The sequence below is a fragment of the Lytechinus variegatus genome, chromosome 8 (assembly GCF_018143015.1).
Source record: "Lytechinus variegatus isolate NC3 chromosome 8, Lvar_3.0, whole genome shotgun sequence".
Lineage (NCBI taxonomy): Eukaryota > Metazoa > Echinodermata > Echinoidea > Temnopleuroida > Toxopneustidae > Lytechinus > Lytechinus variegatus.
In genome coordinates, this window is record NC_054747.1 from 20925263 (window position 1) to 20947830 (window position 22568).

At 37.6% G+C, this 22568-nt stretch overlaps 1 protein-coding gene across 3 annotated transcripts in view; it reads left to right on the top strand.

Moving 5' to 3' along the window:
* Positions 1-21866, top strand: part of LOC121420145 (proprotein convertase subtilisin/kexin type 7-like) — a 49779-nt gene extending 27913 nt beyond the window's left edge. For all 3 annotated transcript variants that reach the window (XM_041614683.1, XM_041614682.1, XM_041614684.1), the window contains exons 5-15: positions 717-891; positions 5247-5337; positions 6469-6662; positions 8875-8975; positions 9830-9997; positions 10973-11189; positions 14858-15014; positions 15502-15596; positions 16088-16175; positions 16792-16909; positions 17525-21866. In XM_041614683.1, the coding sequence (XP_041470617.1) occupies positions 717-891; positions 5247-5337; positions 6469-6662; positions 8875-8975; positions 9830-9997; positions 10973-11189; positions 14858-15014; positions 15502-15596; positions 16088-16175; positions 16792-16909; positions 17525-18781 (2661 nt within the window). In that variant the 3' untranslated portion in view covers positions 18782-21866. The remainder of the gene's footprint in view (positions 1-716; positions 892-5246; positions 5338-6468; positions 6663-8874; positions 8976-9829; positions 9998-10972; positions 11190-14857; positions 15015-15501; positions 15597-16087; positions 16176-16791; positions 16910-17524) is intronic.
* The last annotated feature ends 702 nt before the right edge of the window (positions 21867-22568 follow it).

Sequence of the window (22568 nt, forward strand, 5' to 3'; positions counted from 1 at the left end):
TATGATGAAGGATGTTCATTTTGACTTGCATGTTTAGAAAATTATCAATGCATTTGTAATACTAATTTGAGTATGTTTGAATTTGCCAGCGCCATTATGAGGCTGCGATGAATGCAAGGAATGCTTCCCAGGGAGTGGAAATTGTGCACATTTCGTGGGGGATTGAAATGAATCCAATGCCCAGGGTAATGATATTCTGTAACGTGCTTTGAGCATTATGGGAAAAGCGCTGTATAAGAACTGGCTATTATTATTATTAATCTTGACGTAATATTTACTTGTTTTTGCAGTGCCTTGAATGTACAAACAGGTTTAGATATTAATTCAAATCAAAGCCCAGGAACAAATCACTGTTTAAAATGCAAATTTGGCTATATATTTCATTGAAAAGTTTACTTTTATCATTGATTTTAATCATTTTTTAACTTACAAAATAGATAGAAAATGACCAATTGTTGCCAATTTAGTAATGGGCAATTTAACCTGATTAATGTAATCCATTGTTTTGCATTTCCCCAAAGGTATTTGCTGGGATTTGAACTCACATAATGTCAACCCAGCCCCAAAATTAGTGTTTGAAAAGCAAATTGGCATCTTTTCATTATAAACATTTTATTTTTTAAATTATGAGGGTTAATTAGGAAATGATAAATAACTGCCAATTTGAGGATCAAGGCAGATTAATCTTGATGCACTAATATCACTTGTTTTTGCAGTGCCCCGAAGGCAGCTGGGATCTGAACTCAAATGATGACAACCCCGCTCCCGAGATGAAGATCAAAGACGGCAAACAGACGCAGAATCGCCACGGAACGAGATGCGCCGGCGAGATCGCTGCTGTTCGTAACAACGTCTGCGGGGTCGGCGTTGCATTCAACTCAAAAGTTTCAGGTAAAAAAAAGCCAAAGTCTAATCCATAAAAGATGAATACATGAGAAGACTGCACCTCACTATTGATCAGGGGGCCGTTTCATAAAGCTCCCTGTGAGTTATGAGTGACTTTAAGAACGACTGGTGATCTGTTCTTGATATTCACCATTAAATGAACATTGGTGATTATTTAGTATGTAAGAAAGGTTCCCCAGTCGTTCTTTACATGTAAGTCGCTCTTAACTTAATGTACAAACAGCCAATATGAAACACCCACTAGATCGTCCCCACACTAATTCATCATTGATGAGATTACATGGCTAATATGGCTAAATCATGACTTCTAATCGCTCTAACATGTACATGTTTCTTGTTGTGACCCCCACCCCACACCCCCACCACCTCCCAAGACTTGATGCCCTGCCAAGAACATTGCCTGGGAGACTGCCAGACTTTACTATACATACATGTACCATTGTGGATAAACATTGTTTCCACTGTTGATACAATGTAAAAGTATGTATTAGGCCCGTTTTGAAAGTCCATTTTTGATGCACGTGTACACGGCATGTTTTTCGGTCGTGTACACGTGTACACGTTGTAAACACGGTGAGAGCGAGTTATGTTTTCATGTCGACACGGACCCGCATCAACATGTCATAAAAGGGGGTCTATATAACCTAAGTCACGGTTCTAAAGCTTACCTTAGAAGTTTGAAGTATCAATCCACAAAAATTGGCGCAAATTAAAAGTTTACTCAGCTTAGCAGCGCAATGAATTAATAAAGAATGCAAAAGAAAATCAGTGCAGGGCCCTAGCTAGCGCCGACGCTCGTTGGATGCGCATTTTGTATACTGTACTGTACATGCATGCACAGATCGCTGCAGAATTAAGTGTAACTGAAGTTATCGATTGATTTTCATTATTTTGTTGCCAATTTGAGGAGCGTTTGTTTGTAGGCTTATAGCACAAGTGTACGAGCGTATAACACGTAAGTTGGAGCAATGATCGCTGTCGCAATTGGTGATTCTCAAATTGGCTCTGAGTGTGATTGAGCAGCGCTTTCGGGCCATTTCGTGGTACAAAAACTTGAGTCTCCAGAATGAATGTGGATTAAATCAGCAATTTTTGAAGTGAGCTCACTCTAGATTAATTGAAATATATTGACATATTAGTAATTAAAATATGTGCAGTCTCTGAGAACTAAGATTTAATGTGAGGCTGTGAGCTTGTTCACTGACTTTGTAGTCCCATGCAAGCTTTATGTAGATGCTACCGTGTACACGGTGATGGAATTTAGTACACGTGCACTGACTTGACCGTGCGTGTACACGTGTACACGTGTACCCGAAACGGGCCTACTATGTATTTGATTGAATGATAATTTATACATGTGAGAGGTGTAGAATTTGGGGAGAAAGGTTTATTTTGAGTGTATTTTGTGCATTTTAGTGAGTGCACATGTGAGCTGAATGAGTAGGCCTACACTGTTATACCCTTCATTTCTCCTTGATCATTTCATTTAAAGGTCAAGTCCACCTCAGAAAAATGTTGATTTGAATCAGTAGAGAAAAATCAGACTAGCACAATGCTGAAAATTTCATCAAAATCGGATGTAAAATAAGAAAGTTATGACATTTCAAAGTTTCGCTTATTTTCAACAAAATAGTTATATAAATGAACGAGCCAGTTACATCCAAATGAGAGAGTCGATGATGTCACTCACTCACTATTTCTTTTGTTTTTTATTGTTTGAATTATACAATATTTCAATTTTTACGAATTTGACGATTAGGACCTCCTTGCCTGAAGCACAAAATGTTTAAACAATGGAATTCCACGTGTTCAGGGAGGAATGAAACTTCATTTCACATGACAATGACGAGAAAATAAAAATGTTTCATAATTCAAACAATAAAAAACAAAAGAAATAGTGAGTGATCTCATCAACTCTCGTATTTGTATGTAACTGGCTCGTTCATATAACTATTTTGTTGAAAATAAGCGAAACTTTAAAATGCCATAACTTTCTTATTTTACATCCGATTTTGATGAAATTTTCAGTGTTATGCTTGTTGAATTTTTCTCTTTTTATTCAAATCAAGTTTTTGTTGGGGTGGACTTGTCCTTTAAACACATCAGTGGCCAATTTTCATTTTTTGCATACAATTTTTCGAAGACATATCTTCTGCTGTTTCAATGATTCACAATGGAGTGGTTTCAGTTATTAAAAGACTTAGTAATTGAATATGCTGCAAAGTGACCCATCGTCTGTTGAAATCAATATGTTTCCTTCCTGAGGTTCATTTTCAGATAGCTCCATGTAGTATCTAGATTGTATGTATGCCTACAATGAAGTAGAGAATGAGCCAGACACAGTGGCCCTAATTCACAAAGGTGGTTTTGAAAACCCACGGTTGAGTCCATGGTTTATGCAGATTTCCTGCATAAATTACGCTTATTTTACCGCATATATTAAAAAAAATGTCCAATGCTGATGCACGCTTTTGTCACAGTGCGCCGTTATCGATGCTATTTATTTATGAGTCTACTCTTCAAACAGTGGACTCATGACTAAAATAGCGTGGATAACCACGGCAACAGGCATCATTTTGGCGCACTGACAAAAGCGCGCATCAGCATTGGACATTTTATACACACGCCCTATACACGCTAAATGAAGCGTAATTTATACAGGAAATCTGCATAAACCATGGACTCAACCGTGGGTTTTCAAAACTGCCTTTGTGATTTTGGGCCATAATGTACATGTATGATATTGGGGCACATACAGTACATGTACACTCTACCCCATACAACACCTACAGGAGCATGCTCATGTACCTTGTAGATAGCATGTTGCAAATTGACCTCTCAAAAATGTCTCTTCAAATCACGTGTATACAAGTAGTTCCTTCCTGGGATAAATTTCCAGAGAGCTGCATGTAATGTACTGTATTCAAAATTTTGTGTAGAGTACTCAAGTATTTTATAAATGGAAACAAACTAAAGTGGAAATTGAACTAAAAAAATATGATATCGTGACACATACAGTGTACCTCTATATTAAAATACATACATACAGTACATGTGTGCTATCTTCATTTACATCTAGTACATTGAATGCTCCTATTACAAGATGAACTCGGATAGTACATGTACATGTACCACCTCTCTGTGACCAGATGTTCCATGAATATGTAGAAATTAATAATATCTGTTTGATTGGCAATTAGGCCTTGATCATTCAAGGCAAATGTACGGTGTGTTACAGTAATTATTATTCAATAGTGCAGTCAATCAATTTAGTATTCAGTATTATACTTCTTTGTTTCGGACTGGGTCAATCAATTTCCAAGCACCAATAAAAACTATATTGTTAGTCTCAGAATGACGGTACATGTATGTAGGCCTCGGTGCCTTTCGCCATTTTCTGTTATGTCTTTTTTTTGTTGATAAAAAATTATATTCTGTGAATTTTACAACATGTGGTCTTTATCATAATTTTGAATTGAAATGTTTTTTTTCCTTCAAATCTCATTTCACTTCATTAAAATATCGTGTTCATATATTCTAACAATATCAGCAACAAAGTACATGTACAGTAGTACATGTCAGTAGTGTATGCAGGATTTTAAAGGGGGGGGGGGGGGTTCAAGCTGAATGAAATGTTGACAAGCAAAAAATAATAATTAAAAAAGATCTTCATCACCAATTTTACGTTGTTTCGTACCTAAAAAAAATTGACAAGCCAAAAAAAAGGTCTTCACCACAAAAGGGTCTTCAACTTTTTCTTAGGGGGGGGAAGGTTTTTTGGGGTATCAAAAAAAATTGAAGGGGGGGGGGGTTAAAACCTGTAACCACCCACCCCTTGTACGTTAACTGCAATGGCTTTACATGTCAACTGTCCGATTACTTGTTGCAATTGTGTAATAAGTTCTGTACAAAAATTGGGTGAATATAATGAACAGAAATAAGAATGTGCTGCTTTGTGGATGAATCCTGACTGTCATTGCTTGTTTCTCCCCCCCCCCACAAATGAAGCAAACTGTCTTGTCTTTGTAATACTGTTTATAAATCATAAATTCAACAAATCTTCACTCGTATTGCTTCTTTAGGCTGGCTGATATAGGGTAGAAGCGACTTGTACAGCCTAAATCTGCAACATCCGATAAGCAGTAATTCAATGAATAGGGATTTTCTAGGGATCCCTTTTAAGTTTCCACTGCTCTTTTGAGCATTTTGCAATTGGAAATCGTTCTGATCCCCCATGTCATTTCTTCCCCCTGTTTTGAATAACAAGTAAATTTTGCATTAAGGAAATTAATCATTTTTTTTAATCAAGGAATAATTTTCTTCTAATGGTTCTTTACCAGGTATTCGACTACTAGACGGGCCGATGACTGATAGCCTAGAAGCCACTGCTTTCAACAAATTTATGTACATTAATGATATCTATAGCTGCAGGTAAGTGTCTTGTTTTTGAATTTCCTTGTCCCTCTTCCTGCTTATACATGATTTCAATATCAGCTGTATTCTGCTTTCCTGATCTATTCCCAGACCACTTTCAAAGCCTCTGTTCTCTTTGACTCTCTTCCTATTTAAATCTTTATCTTCTCTCCCTCTACTTTCTCTATAATTGTCTCTTTTTCTTCATCTCTCCGTCCGTCCGTCGATCCATCCGTCCGTCAATTCGTCCATCCATCCATCCGTCCGTCCACCCACCCATCCATCCATCCATCCATCCATAATCTATCCATCCATCCTTCCATCCACATGTATGGTTATCTATCTATCCAACAAATTTGCAATTATTCAATAATTATCTATATATTTATCGATCTATCAACATGTATCTATCTATTCCCATAATTATCTATGGTCCAGCTACATGTATGTATCTATTTATCCTATATCTTGTATTTTGATCCGACTCTCTTACTTTTCTTCTACAGCAAGGATTCCCCTGGTATAGCCTCACAATTTGCTCCACATTTTGGGGTTATGATTGCTATGTACATTCACAAAATTTTGTGTAATTTTTTTTTGCATAGGACCATATACATGTAGAACATAGTTGAAAGCTGTTCACTTTCCAGAAATGCTATTCAAATTTGATTGGTTAAAATTTTCCCTGTCCTTTAAAGTTTACCTAAAAAAAACAAATAAATTTGTTCCTCCTTGTACTCCTCCATCATACCTTTCCTTCTTCTTTTTCTCTCTCACTCTCTTCCCATATATATTCTTCTTAAACATATTTAAAAGGTTCAGTGGTTCAGAGCATTGGACTCATAATCCTAAGGTTGTGAGTTCAAATCTCTACTCGGCCATTGTCTTCACTTTGATCAAAAGGCCCAAGAGTAATAACTGTCATCTATAAGGTCAGCTACTATGACTGATTAACCTAGACATAAAATGTTTCCTAGGTAATTGGTTATGTACCAGCTTGGCGTTTACCAGCAAAATGCTGTTCTGCTGAGTTCCTACGGGAGTTACCACAAACAGAAACAGAAAAGAATCTCTCTTAGCTCAAAATGATCATTTCCATAGCACCACATCGATCATTTATCTTTAAAAAAGTATCTCTTGTTTCCATAGTTGGGGTCCAGACGACGATGGAAAGACGGTTGATGGTCCACACACCCTGGCCAAGGCGGCTCTCCAACATGGCGTCACCTACGGGAGGAGAGGGCGGGGCAGTATATTTGTGGTTGCTAGCGGCAACGGGGGCAAGAACGGGGACAACTGTAACTACGATGGCTATGCAAATTCAATGTATACTGTTACAATAGGTAAGGTAGCAGATCAGGGGTCTGTTGGAGAAAGAGTTGCGTTTAAATGCAAGTCAAAATATCATGCGCAAGTCCCGAATACGGGTGCTTCATTGGCTGAAAATCAAGTGGCGCAAGATTTTTGAGTTGCATTTGATCGCAACTCTTTCTGCAGTTGTTTCAAATTTGTGATAATGAATGCAGAAATCTTTATAAAATTCAATACAGTAAATGCAGTTGTGTCCTCTGTACAATAAATCAATTTCATATCCCCATGAAAATGAATGCAGAAATCTTAATAAAATTCAATACAGTAAATGCAGTTGAGTCCTCTTTGCAATAAATCAATTTCCCCATGGGCTTGCCATAGTCTTTATCATTGGCCCTGTAACATAAAATATGCAATTGATTCTACGATTTAAGGTTGAAAAGAAAACAATTATTTCATGAGAAAGTCTTTAAAATCAAGGTTAAATGCCACAATATTATCATAAATCTAGTTCTGGTACATTGAATTAAACTCATCTTTGTGAAATCATGAAATCTTAGTTGAAAACTGATAATTCGAGTGATCACTAACACAAAAAGGCATATGTGGTACAGTGTATTAATATTGTTTGGAAAAATACCCAACATTTCATAGAATTCCGTGCTTATTTTGCTTATTTCTCAGCAATTACACACTTTTTCCATAGCCGTATGGTACATATTTGTTTTTATTTATGCAGACACTTAATTACCACCCAATTTGGTGGTAATTTTATTGGATTCTGTTCGAGATTTTTAGATTTTTACCACAACTGGTATTTTATCTTTAAGCTTGACTAGAAACGTGTAGCAAACAATGCACAAATAGTTATTATCAATAGTAAATATTTACTGTATATCACAGGGTAATGAAACTAGACCTTGTTTCATGAAACAAGTCCTGAGTAAATTTACGATCAATATGTACATAGTACATATGATGGTATCTTTGATACTTAAATTTCCAGACATCTTTGAATATCACGTGTGAACCTTATACAGGGTATTTGATATTACAATGCAAATATCAAGATAATATCCAAATTTGTTTGATATCTGGTCAGGCAACATGTTGACCTGGATAAGAACATGGGAGGTGATATGGGTCCTGTATCACAAATATTAGCAATTAATCGTACATGTGATTTTTACGATTAATTGTACAATGTAGTCAATGCAATCAGTTGTAAAAATGATATTTTACGATGATTACTAAGCTTTGTGTGACAAGCCAGTGGTCTGTTTTGTATCATTTGCCGCCTCCTAGCCAAAGAAAAGGATCCTAATAAAGTGAAAGGGCACAAAGTGCAGACAGTACATACTTTATATCTGAAAGCGAATGTCTTTGCATGTAATAATATATCACTGTGAAAAGGCTATGTTGAAAAGGATATGGTATCTTGGGGGTGTGTGGTAAAACAAACAATTACAAGCATTTAATTTCATTTCACCTGTACCAAAGTAGCTGCAGTGTTAAAGTGTAGCGGTTTCACAGTACACCATACTATTCTTTCATGAGCATTGCACTTCGTATGGAATGATACTTGGAGATAGTTTCACAAGTAATTGGCCTTTGATATGCGTTGAAAACTGTTATAAGCCACTGAAATCCTTGCATTTGATTGGTTGTTAGCAAATTTTCCAGTGAACAGGACTGACAAAGCAATTCCTGAAATGCTAATATTCTGTTACATTTGAAACAAATTGTGCTATTGATAAAGTTATTGCTTGAACTTCAAGTATTTAACTTTATGTGATGTCATTTTATGCAAATGATCATGATTTACATTGGATTGATAAAAAGTGACCCAACATTTTAAACACCAAAAGGTAAACACAACACCAACACTGCAGTAAAAATTATACTATCTTACTTTGTCTCTAATACAAGTGCTGTATATGGGAAGGGCTAGATGCCTTTCAGATTGATAGAAAAAAATTGTTTAGTGACCCAACACTAACACCAAAAGGTTAACACCAACACCAACACTGCAATTGAAATCATCAAGTGTTACTTGGTTTCTAATACAGGTGCTGTACATGTAGATGGGAAGGGCCAGATGCTTTTCAGAAAGGGTTTTTAAGTGACCCATCACTAACACCAAATGGTTAACACTGAACTGTAAATCAGACAATGTGATAACACCGACACAAAAGGTCAACACTGAACATGAAGTCATCCAGTGTTGATTTGTTTCCAATACAGGTGCTGTAGATGAGAAGGGCCAGATGCCTTTCTACGCTGAGGAATGCGCGTCTCTCTTTGCCGTCACCTTCAGCAGCGGATCACGTCCGCAAAGAAACATCGTAAGTTTGAATCAACCTTTTCTACACTCCTCTCACTGTGGAAGGAAATCCCCCCTTCATTTGTAATTGTCATCTTGTGGTCATGTTATGTAGCTGAAATTATTTGAAAAGAAACCCTTTGCAGGGAATTTTTTTTACCAAAAATATTTAGGTTGAACAGAATTGAAAAGCATTTTAAAATTTGGCATTTTTTCTTGTTTTTGGCTTTTCCTGCAAAATGACTTTCCTGGTTGTGGACCACACAACACACCCCTATTATTAAATGAACTCTCCCAATTGCTCACATCTGGGGGGTGTTTCATGAAAGGACTTGTCTGACATTTTATCCGACAAGTACCAGTTTATCCGACAGTTACCATAGGAACAGTGCCTCTCAGCCAATCAGAATCAAGGAAAGATGTCAGATCTGATGACTTGTCGGATGACAATATTGATGAAACACTCCCCTGACTTGCTATCAGGCCACGGGATGAACTGTACATATATTGTATTTTCAAATATCCTGTCATAGGCTAAATGAAACACCCCTTATGTTGAATGAACCATCCCACCATTTTCAAATGTACTGTATTATATCTTATAAAAACACCCCTAATAATAATGGAACTCTCCCCCTGCTCATGTCTGATTTGCTATTAAGCCCAGGAATCAACTGAACCTATACTGTATTTTTCAGTTATGCTGTCATATTTTGTATAAAACACCCCTAATACTGAATGAACTCTCCCACCAGGTCACCACTGATTGGACACTAGGCACAGGGATGGGCTGTACCAATATTGTATAGGATCATGTTGTATTTAGAAAATTTCTTGCATAAAACACCCCTAATACTGAATGAACTCTCCCACCAGGTCACCACTGATTGGACACTAGGCCCAGGGACGGGCTGTACCAATACTCATACGGGTACATCAGCTGCTGCCCCGCTAGCTGCAGGGATGATAAGCCTAATGTTAGAAGCTAAACCTTGTCTTTCATGGAGGGATGTCCAGCATATTATAGTCTACTCTGCCTCGAAGGTGAGTCTATGGAATTTTTACTAACTATTAACTGAGCTTATGCTAAAGATTCCAGCATTATTTTTTCTAAAATTTTAATTCTTCGTTTTTTTAATGAAATTATGTGTTCTTTGGTGAATGACATGTCCAAAACATACATGTATGATAAAGCAACTGTAAATCTTTAAAAATCAAAGAAAAACATGAGAGCGATTATGTACATGTATAAGTCACAAACATGACTTTGGTTGTTTTCTCCTCCTTCTCCCTTCTCTTCCTCTTTCCTCTTCCTCTTATTTTTTCTTCCTCTTCTCCCTTCTTCCTCTTCTCCTTTCTCCTCTTATTTTCATCATTTCAATATTGTTATTATCATTCAGATTGCTGAAAAGAAATGAAGATGGAGAAATGGACACATGGCTTTGTTGTTTTCCTCATCCCCCTCCTCCTCCCTTTCCCTCCCTCCCTCTTCCTCATCTTCACTATCATGAATATCATCATCATCATCACCATCATCATCATCATCATCACCATCACCATCATCATCACCATCATCACCATCATCATCATCACCATCATCATCATCATCACCATCATCACCATCATCATCATCATCACCATCATCATCATCATCATCACCATCATCACCATCACCATCATCATCACCATCATCATCATCACCATCATCATCATCACCATCATCATCATCACCATCATCATCATCACCATCATCATCATCACCATCATCATCATCACCATCACCATCATCATCACCATCATCATCATCATCATCATCACCATCATCATCATCACCATCATCATCATCACCATCATCATCATCACCATCATCATCATCATCATCATCATCATCATCATCATCATCATCATCATCACCATCATCATCATCACCATCATCATGTCATCATCATCAATATTATAATTACTATTATTATTATCATTATTCTTGTAGTTATGATGATGATTATTATTGTCCTTCAGATTGATGAAAAGAAAGGAGAGTGGACCGTCAATGCCGCCGGTTTCCACCACAGCCACAAACACGGCTTTGGCGTCCTCAAAGCATGGCGGCTTGTCAACGCTGCCAAGGTCTGGCCCTCCGTTCCCTGGCTGACCTCTGTTGTCTCCCCCACCCTGAAGGTTCATAGGGTCATCCCCACCGTCCAGGCAGGTAGCCAGCTAACGGTCCAGTATGAAGGTGAGTGGATTGTGAAGATTCCTCCTTCCTTCTTAAAATAACAAAAGACTTAACAACACCCCCTATTACTATGAAAGAAAATAGTTTTACATTAGGTAACACGAAAGGCTCATAACATTACAGAAAATATACGAAACAAAACAGAGAAATGAAATGTACACTGTAAAAAAAAGAATAAACAGCACTACTCCCACAATACTATTAAAGAAAACAGTTCTACATTACATAACATAAAATGCCTACAGCATGATATGATGCAATGACTTATACAATACTCCACAATGCAAGACTACATAGCACTTCAAATCATATCACATACAGCTACAACACAACATTACATTGCAGCACATTGCAATATAACACACCACAACATACTACAAAATAGGACTACAATACATATACATGTACAGGTAACCTTGTAACATTTTATATTATAGTACACTTCAACACAGCACACAAGAACACATCACAGCACATGTACAGGTAACCTTGTAACATTTTATATTATAGTACACTTCAACACAGCACACAAGAACACATCACAGCACACCTCAACATACTACAATATCTAGTTGTTGGGCGTTGTGGCGTGCACCTGTAATCCAAGCTACGTGGGGAAGTTACAAATTGATGCAGAGGTTCGAGGTTCGAGCCCTGGTCACGTCTTTCGGATGGTGACGTTAAAGGTCGGTCCCAGACGTAAATAATCACCTCTGATTGATACACGTCTGACAAAACTCAAATACATACACACACAATATAGGACTACACATATACAGTTAGAACACAACATAGTATTACACTATAGGGCACTGCAACACAACAGACCACAACACACTAAAACACACTGTCTCACATCACAACACAACAACCCAAAACAATGAAACATTGCACAAGATGATAGTCAAAGCAGAAAGGACTTAAGACAAAAAAAACAAAAAAAAAATCAACTTTATGGCTGAAGGATATATCCCTTATTGTATAACAACTGCCTTAACATACATGTCCTTTTATACAATCACACATTGCCAATGTATATTAGACATATTTTACATGTATTTCTTAAATTTTTCTTGTCTTACTACATGAATATACATCTTTAATAAATGACTCTCTTCCCCTTTTATCCTCCCACCCCACCCTACTCCAATAGACTCGACCCTCATCCATGACAATACACTTCTGGTTAATATGTCTACTATGTGTGGTATCTAAAGTGTTTCTGGCACCCAGTCATAATAACTGGATTTGATCCAAAACCGGATAATAGATCTTTCATAGTCTGCTATAAAGCGTGCGGTGCCAACTCATTTCACACACACACAAGGGATCTTTCAGTTGGCTTGGATTCCACCCAAGTTAATGTGATCGGTATTTATATATTTGGCAATTAATCAAGGTTAATGAACAATGCAGGTGTGTATTGTATTAATTAGAAGATATCGAAATCACTCTTCTTTCTATACCTCTCTATATGTTTGCTGTATTTGTATCACTGTAATGTTTCTGTCTTGGATCTCCCTGCTTTTCAAGCCTCTGGCTTTCCTAGGGAGTTTGATCCTCACATTTTACAATGTACATATCTACTCATGTGATTTGTTACCTAATATATGAATTGAATTGAATATTGACCAGATAGCATTAATGTATGTAATCTCTTATCCTCGTATTGCCTATTTGTACACTTAAATATTTTTCGTTCATTCTAGATGTACAGATATGAGATGAATATTATGGCGTCATATGTTTGATATGTTGTTAAATGCAAGACAGCATCACTTTCTGTGTTCGGAATATACATGCTTGGGTTTATGTTCAATGGGTCTAATGCCAATTACCAACTGATCTACTGTCATTTGGTCTACCATCAGTTCGTCCACTATCCACATGGTCTAGCTGCCATTTCGTCTGCTCACCATTTCATCTAATAACCAGTTGGTCCAATAGCCATTTAGTCCATATACCAGTGGGTCTCATTGGACTAAGTGTTAATTGGGTGAAATGAATGAAAATAAAATGGGTATTTGACCAACTGAATACGAGATGACTTGGTTATGGACGAACAGATGATTAGCCGAAATGTTGATGGACAAAATGGCATTAGACTAAATGAAGGTTGACCGTGTGAGGAGTAGACGAGTTGGCAATTGGCAAGGATGCTTGCATCAGACACATATGTTGTCTTGTAATTGCATTTTCTCATATGATTGATTTTCACAAAACATGACATGGAGTTAATTTTTAATGTTGGAATTCGCTTCTTTGTGCCAATAGCGTGAATCATCTACACAAATTCATGAATCATATCAATACTTGGAGTGAATTTGCTTGATCAGTGTTAATTCTTGTACTCACATTTCACTGTGAAAAGGGCGATTGCATGAACGCTAAACCGGAAAAGGCGTTGTCTCATGTTTGTGATCCATGCCAGGTAACATAGCCTGCTGGCAATATAGCAAATTGCATAAATTGAACGCATTTGTTATAACTGTTAATGGTTCCGTTCACATTGGTTCATTATTGAGCACAACACTTTACTTTATAGAGCAGATTAGGGGCCCGTTTCATAAAACTTAGACAACTTTGCAATAACAATTTAACCCTATCTAGGCCGGGGAGGCCTCAACGAATCGCGCGATATTTTCACCGTGCGAAATTTTAGACCATGCCGCTCGCTGACTTTTTACTTTCAAGTCTTGCGCAACTTTTGAGACCAATTTTGCGTCACCCGGGTACGTGGTTCTGAAATTACGCAACATTATGTAAGTGCATGTCAGACCGAAAATTGCTCAAAAACGTGATTTTGTGTACAAAGTCAATGCAAATTGTGTTTTCAACCAAAATTCATAAATGTATGATTATTTTTAGTTTTGCTAGTCTAAATGTAATCATTTTATGCTTTTTATGATCACAGAAGAGTTCCCAACAAATTTCATTGAAAAAACAATGAAAAACAAAAGGTCAAAAAAACAAAGAAATACATAAGAAATTGCAAAAAACAATATAATACATAAGAAAATGATTTGATATCACAATTTTTTTCATGTACACTTGCTAAGGACACCACAAAGAGTTTCTATACCAAAAATTAGTACATTTGGAGCTTTATTTAGGGAGTTAGAGGAAAAAGTATGATTTCGCATACTAATTACGCATAAATTAGCATAATCACTTAATAACAATTCGCATGAAATAAATTACTATACGATCTTGTAGATTATGTCCCAGGCGACCCGCGTGCCAATTTTCGGTGCGATCGCGCGGTTGACGGCCGAGATCTTAGGGGGGGAGCCCCCCCCCCGGCCATAGGAACTCCCAAAATACCCCGGCCTAGATAGGGTTAAAGCTACTGAAATTCTTCAATCTGACTGGCTGATAGTAGTGTTGTGCATATTAAAACATGTCTTTATGAAATTGGGCCCTGTAGATAAGTATGAATGTCTATTGTTACAAAATGGTTAAAAAAATGATGACATTTGTTTTAACGAAATGTTCCTATTAATCAGTGATCAATAAATAGCGCGCTGAAAAAAAAGTTGAATGAAATAAAATTATACTTGACAATCAGCTACTGGTCTATGTTCAAATTTTGACTTGGGAATGCTTATTCTACTTGTTAAAATTGTTAATAATTTTAGTTCTCTTTTTCTTTTCTCTCCTAATTTTAGTGACCAATGCAACGGCCTTAGAAAACGAGCTTTCAACGTTGGAACATGTCTTGATTACTGTATCTCTATCACACACTATGAGGGGCAAGCTAAAGATAGAACTGATCTGCCCTTCTGGGACCAGGTCTGTTATTGGGGCTAGGAGAAAGAAAGACAAGTAAGTCCAGACCTCTCTTTTATTGGCCCATTGGGCCTCATACTCTAAGCTACAGATAACATAACTAGTCTATCTAAGCTAAATACAGAACTAGTCCTTGAAGTCATTAAATGTGGGCAAATTGTCTTTTGATATCTTTTTTTTTGCAAATGGTGTATACTTGAAAATTTGATGATTTCCTTTTTTTTTAATCTTCTATTAAATCCCATTTATACTCTAGTCAGAATACCTCTCTGATGGGTTTTCCTTTGTGCAAATCCAGTTATACATGTACTTTTTATTTTATTTTAAACCAATCAAGTATGAATGATGTCATGTTTGATTTTTTTTGTTCTGTTTCCTTGGAACTTTAAATGTGTAAAGTGAACATACAAAGAAACTTTTCCATAAATGTATAAACCAGTGTAGACTAGAAATTATGATATTCCCCTTGAGATGTCTTTATGTAAAGATTTCATTGCAGTTTGATATTTTTTTCCCTTTACAGCTCTCGAGACGGTCTTCATAGCTGGACCTTCTCAACCGTCCGTTGCTGGGGAGAGGATCCCGTAGGCATCTGGCAACTTATTATTACAGATTTCAGTAAGTACCTGACCACGGATCACTGACCATCCCTCCCCTCCCCCACTCCACCCATACAATGCACCTAACCCCCCTGCAACTGATTAAGTAGCTTATTACTGATCACTTAATCACTGACCTACTCCTCTTCCACTCATCATTTCCCAAGAAAAACTGAAACACCCAACCCTTAACCTACATGTATGCTGTTGGGAGAAGATCCTGTTGGCAACTGACAAGTTGTTACGGATGTCAGTTAGTTGCCGACCACTCCCCCACCTCCCCCCCCCCCTCTTTGCTAAAACATACATCCACCCCACCCTCCACTGTCCATTAACCCAACCCCTCCCTACATCACCCACTCCCCCACCCGCACTCCTCTATACAGTTTTATGCACATATACAAAAATTATTGAAAAATACATTTCTTTCTGCTTCAGACAATTCCCTTGGACCTGACCAGGGTTGTCTTATCTTTATTTATGTTTGTATGTTTTCCTTTTTCTCTGCAGGTACTGTTGGTGGGGGTGTTTTAGAAGAGTGGACGTTGGCGCTCTATGGGTCTAATATGAAACCAGCGGATGTAGCAGAGAGAAAAATGTAAGTATTACTTCTTGAAATATTTCTGAATTTCTAAGGGGGGGGGATCAACAAGTTATCAGCTGAGATAATCCTGATGCAGTTGTGTGTTGTGCAACTGAGAGGTAGAGAACCGGGGGGGGGGGGGGGGGGATATTCTCTTGTCTTTCCAGTGTTGTCATATTTAGGGTGATGATGAATATGATGTTATGGTGATGAAAATGATGATGATGGCGGTGATGGTGGTGACAACAATGGCAATGATGATGATGATGATTGCAATGACGATGATGATCATGATGTCATGGTGATGACAATGATGATGATGGTGGTTATGATGGTGATGACAGATTTAATGTCAATGGCGGTGATGATGATGATGGAGGTGGTGATGATAGTGATGACAATGTTGATGATGTTGATGATGATAGTGACAATGATGATAAACATACTGATGATTGATCAAGGAATTTCTTCTAATATTGAAAATTGATGAGAACTAGAATGGATATTCTTTTATACTGTGTGAATGATAAGGTGGAAAATCTGTTTATTTTAGTGCTAACGATCATAATATCTTACTTCAATTCACTTCGATTTTCCATTGAATCTGTTATCTCATGTATCTCCTCGACAGCATGGTAGCAGAGTCTTACGGTGGGGAGTTCTTAGATACCAACCTGACAGAGCCTTGTTCCTTCTACTGGGCTGCACCCATAGAGGAAGAATCGTTCCTTTCTATGAAAACCATCAAGGTGAGTACTGTTCTCTCAATGATTGGGTAGTATCTTGAGGGACTCTTACGATCAGTAAGTCAGTCAGAAGACCCAGGTTTCAAAATCAGTACTGTCGCCGTAGTGCAGGAGTGGCTGGAGTCGGTCCTAATGCTTTGTCTGATTTCAGGCTCTGTCGACTTCCCATTTCAGGCTTTATTTCGTACGTCACATTGAATTTTGACATGTTCCCTGTTCTTTCCAAGCACAGTTTATAAAACTTGCTCGCAACACTACCCTAACATTCTTCCCCCATCCTTCCCATTCTTATCAAACTTGTTTCTTCTATGTTTCAGGTTTCAAGTTTCATTTGTTTCTTTTTCGAGATCAACAGAAAATACCTAAAACAAACACTGTGTACGTGAAATGAATTCAAGAAAGTGAGGAAGGTACATGTAATGGCCAGAAAGGAAGAACATTGTCCGATGGTCTTGAAGGTCTTTGGCTGCCCTCTTCTTATGCTAATACATGGCAGTCTTTCCCCATGTATACAACACACAGCACCTGCATGTAGAGTCAAACAATCTCCTGCAATCCTAGTCCTCAAACTTGGCAGTTTGTCACCTATGTCTCATTTCCTCCCATTCCCTTCTACAGTTCTTGCTGTTGATCAGTGCCTTTGCCACTGTGCTGGCCCTCTACTACTCCTTCGAGCAAGCCTTCTGCACGGACGACGAGAAGCGGAAGCACGCCACTGAGATGCGGCTGGACAAACCTTCGGGAGACCGCTGTGGGGAGGACGAGGAACTCTTGGAAGACCAGAACATTCCCATGGATGACCTGACTTGCGACCTGACCTCGGTCGACCTGCAGGAAGTGACCTCTGATCCAGGTCAGGGAGCAGAGGAGAGTGATATGTACGCGTGTAGAGTTCCTGTGGTGTGTCTTGAGGTCGGTGGAGATGATGGGTCAGAGGATATAGGGAGGTCAAAGGTCATAGGGAGGTCAGGGGTCGATGGGGAGGGGTTCGTAAACAATGTGCAATCTAGAGTGTCTTCAGACAGTCGACATTTAACTCACCCTGCGGGAAACGGATGCATTAGCGTCCAGCCGGCAGGGGATCAGAGACAGAGGACAGGGGTAAATTCTTTACCTGGCGTTCCGCATCATGCTGGTATGGAGCCTTCAAACTCTGTGCGTCGTTCCGCTGCCACAAGGACAGTTTCACCTGAAATACAAGCTGCTGCATCTCAGTTAGCTAGGCTGGATGGAGGCTCTGGTAATCGGCCAATAGCATCGTGTGATACGGACAGCCAACCTCTTGTGCTAACCACTCCCATGAAACCATTACCTCCATTGGTTAATGCCACGGAAGGCTCTTTCAATCAGCCAATAGCATTCAGCGATACAGACAGCAAACCCCTTGTGCTAACCACAGGAATGAAACAAACAACCTCATTGGTTGGTGCCGTTGAAGGATCTTCCATTCAGCCAACAATATTGCCTGAAACATTACATTCAAACTGTGACTTAGGATCAAGTAGTATAGCGCCCTCTGTGTCACCTGGTGATTCAAGAAACTCCATACAATCCCAAACACGATTGTGTGATAAATTTGTAGACGTTCCAAGTGACGTTCCCCTCGTTTCGTCAGCCAACGGCCATGAAGACCAAACAGTAACAAAAGATACCCTAAATCAGTGTGCAATTGTGTTACATAAGCCGCAGGGACATCCTTTAGAATGGGACGATACTGTTCTTTCAAAATCCTCCTCCGAGGATTGGACCACGCCCACTTTTGATGCATTCCAATCCGTTTCCATGGATACACCGACAAACGAAAGTGCCGACAAGGACATGGGTATTGTCAAAGTTGAACTCCGAAGCCAAACTCCTCCGTTCTTATCTCAATGAGGTTCAATGCATCCGGGAGCCGTGAGCCTAGTCAGTATGTGTTTCGAGGAGATCAAGAAAATCACAATCGGACATGATTTTTTCTGTTGGAATATAATTAGTTTGTATCACTATGGGAACAAAATATTTTTGTTAATTTCTTCTGCTAAAATATAAATGCCCTGTTACATAAAGTGATGCGATCAATCATAGAAAAGATATCAATTATAGGTCTGTGACACAATATATTAAAAAGAATAGAAAAGAGATTTCCTCATAACTTAATCAATTTTACTGCATTTACCTGTTGTGAGGCTCGTGCTTGCATAGTTTCTGTAAGCTTTCGTAACTCTTGTGCTCAAACCTTAACTCAGTTGAAACAATGGAAGTTGTATGAAGAGGCGTCCAGTAATCAGGTACATTCCATGGGTTCGAATTCAAGCCATGGAGTATTTCCTTCACAAGAAATTGATCCACAATGTGCTGCTCTCCACCCAGGTGAGGGAAATGGATACCTGGCACTACGTATTTCATTCCTTGAAACGCAATGCACATACAGGTAAAAAGCTGCTCTGCTAAAGCCAGGGTAATTGCTGCATTACTGTACATGTATGTATATTTAACTGCTTAGAGACTTCTAATAAAGTAGGTGTTAAGCGCTATATATGCATGTATAAATATTACTGTTAGGAGAATATCTCACAATAGGTATAAGCATTGATATGAAGAAACCTAGTCCCGGTCATCTTCCCCACTTGAAAAATACAAAAATGTGTCAAAGACTTATAATTGATTGTATTTAGATTGTTTTACACATGTATCTCTACATATTACAGTGCAGAGACGTGTTGGATATCTAAATATCCATAAATTTTTCATCGCATCACCAGGGTCCCAGTAACGCAAAGGTTAGCTAGTCATTGATTGTACATTGTAGTCAATGGAATCAATCGTAAAAAAAGGTTGTACAATGATTGATGAGCTTTGTGTTACAGGCCCCTGGTATGGATTGTGGGTATTACGGGTATTAGTTGGTTATAAGAGGGGGGCAAGGAAGTATGCCCTTCTTTTTGATGGTCTTCTTTTGCAGGGGGCTTCATTGATATTTGTTGTGACCTTGTCCCTTTTTTGTCAAATTGTTGCATTGTCAGCCGGAAATTCTCTTGCCTTATCGTTGATCAGTAGGTTAAAATGCGTTTTAGATTTAAATTATTGCAATGATTTCAGCATTTTTTTATCATGGACAGATGTGAAGTGTTTTTTTTTTCAAATCATTGTTGCTTCTTGTGTTTGTATCTATGAGGATGATTTCATAGAGCGATGTTACTTTGCTTTGGCATTCGGAATAGAGAGAAAAAAATGAAACCTGAACTTTGCCAAAATCATTACATTTTTTTTTTAATAAGAAAGAGCTTCCAACCCCCTGAGCTCTTTCCAGAATATTATCTTTATTTGGTGCCTAATTTTGTCATATAGGATCAGATCATTGTTCTATACATATAAGTGTGTACTTTTATTTCCTATTGTGGTAGCATTGGTATAAGGTCTGCTGCTGTAGTACTTAAATCCTTTTCCTCTGCAATTTAATGCAAAGACATTTTTTTTAGGTGTACAGGTTTTTAGGGATTGCTCATGAATTTTGTAATTTTGGGGTTGTCATTTTAAAATCACAGTGGAAGTAATTTGTGAACAATTTATTTTTGATTAAAGCAGTGTGTAATTGAATGTCATCAGGGGGGCGTTTCATGAAAGGACTTTTCGGACATTTTATCCGACAAGTACCATTTTATCCAACAGTTACCATAGGAACAGTTCCTCTCAGCCAATCAGAATCAAGGAAAGATGTCAGATCTGACAACTTGTCAGATGAAAATATTGATGAAACGCTCCCCTGGTTCTTAAAGAAATAATCTGTCAGGATTATTAGGTGCAAGGCAGGGTTTCAATATTGTAGAGTTGCTTGCAGTACCATGTGTAGAAGCATACCGGTAGGGCATTTGAAGTTTGCAATCTTGCTCAACGTATGGTTCAGGACAAAACAACGAAAGTGAGAGCATATAGTGTGAAAAAAAAAATCATGATGAAATAATTTCCATCTTTGACCTTGGCTTGGCTAAAATAAGTTGTTTTCTTTCTATTCAATTATAGAAACTTGCCACAATAAACTCCCCCACCCCTCCTCTGTACCATCATCTATTATCATGTTTTCCTCTTCCTCCTCCACTTCAATTCCTCCTCAAATTAATTTCTTCTTTTTCTTTCTTCTCTTTCTTTTTCCATTTTCTTTTTATTCTTCATTTTACTTCTTCCCTTTCTGCTCCTTTTGCTTCTCCTAATTCTCACTATCTCTTCTCTTCTTTTCCATTTCTTCCTTTTCTCCTCTCCCATTTCCTTCTTTTATTCTCCTCTTAATTCTGCTTCTCCTTTTCTCTTTTACCACTATTTCCCTTTCTCCTCTCCCATCTCCTCATCTATATTCTCCTTTTTCTGCTCCTCTCTCTCATCCTGTTCTTTCTACTCTTCATTTGCCCAAAATCATGAAAATATACTATCAACAGTAATAAATCACAAATGCATGTAATCTTGCCATTGCTTCCTATTGTTAATAATGCTCATATCATTTTATACTCGACGGTAAATTCATTTATTTGCCTCCCTTTGTAATTTGAAATATGTCATGAAGTCATCCGAACTGATTTTTATATCTCTTGTAAGATACTAAATGATATTTTTCATTTTTGTTAATCATTTTTATCCAGCTGCAGTGAACGTAATGTTTAATGATATACACGATTTTGAATATTAGAAATAATGTGAGTTTGACAATGCTATGAATTGCTAAAGTATTATGTGGTAATGATTTCAATTACTCGAATTATAATCATTACAAACACTCAGTATTATGTTATAACTGCTTAATATGCATATTTAGATAAGAAGTAAATTGGAAGTGTTTTAGAATATGGCTCTCAGTTAAGTGTTTGATTTGTGAACATCACATAAAGCCATGTTTTTTTTGTGGAATTAACTATTGAAAGATGACTAGATATTGTAAAATAGATATATTTTGGGATCCCAACCTTTCTATCATGCGTAAAGTATAGCATTAAAAGTTAGCTCTTATATGATGTCATTGCCTTGATTTGGAAGCTCTGGGGGCCCTTTTCACAAAACTTTTTATAATAATAGATTTGCAATAATAGTTTAATGCTACTGAAATCAATCAATTTGATTGGCTGATCATAAACTTGTTCTAGCAAAAGTACATTATTTTGTTAAAGGAAAATGAAACCTTTGGAACAAGATAGCATGTGCGAAAACAGAAAAATCATAGAAACAGATCAACGAAAGTGTGAGAAAGATTGAATAAATGATAAGAAAAGTATGAGCATTTGAAGTTTAGATCATTATTGTAATGTAGATCCTCCCATTGGCAATGCGACAACGATGTGTGATATCACATGTGATTAACTTTACCATTACTTTTGTAAATATTTCGCTTAAACTGCCTCTTATCACATCTATCAGTAAATCATGTATTCTTTCTATAGGCGAGCATGTACATGTAATATAAATTTTCAAAGAATATGTTATGGATGAAGAGTTTGTTTCACCAGAAGAAAGAGAAAAAGAGACATTTTGGGGGTATTCTATAATCGATCAAAGGGAAAGTTGTTCACATGTGACGTCACACATCTTTGTCGCATTGCCAATGGGAGGATATCCATAGCATTAGTGATCGCAATATTCAAATGCTCATAACTTTCTCATTTTAGTCTGATTCTGATCAAACTTTCATTGATCTTAT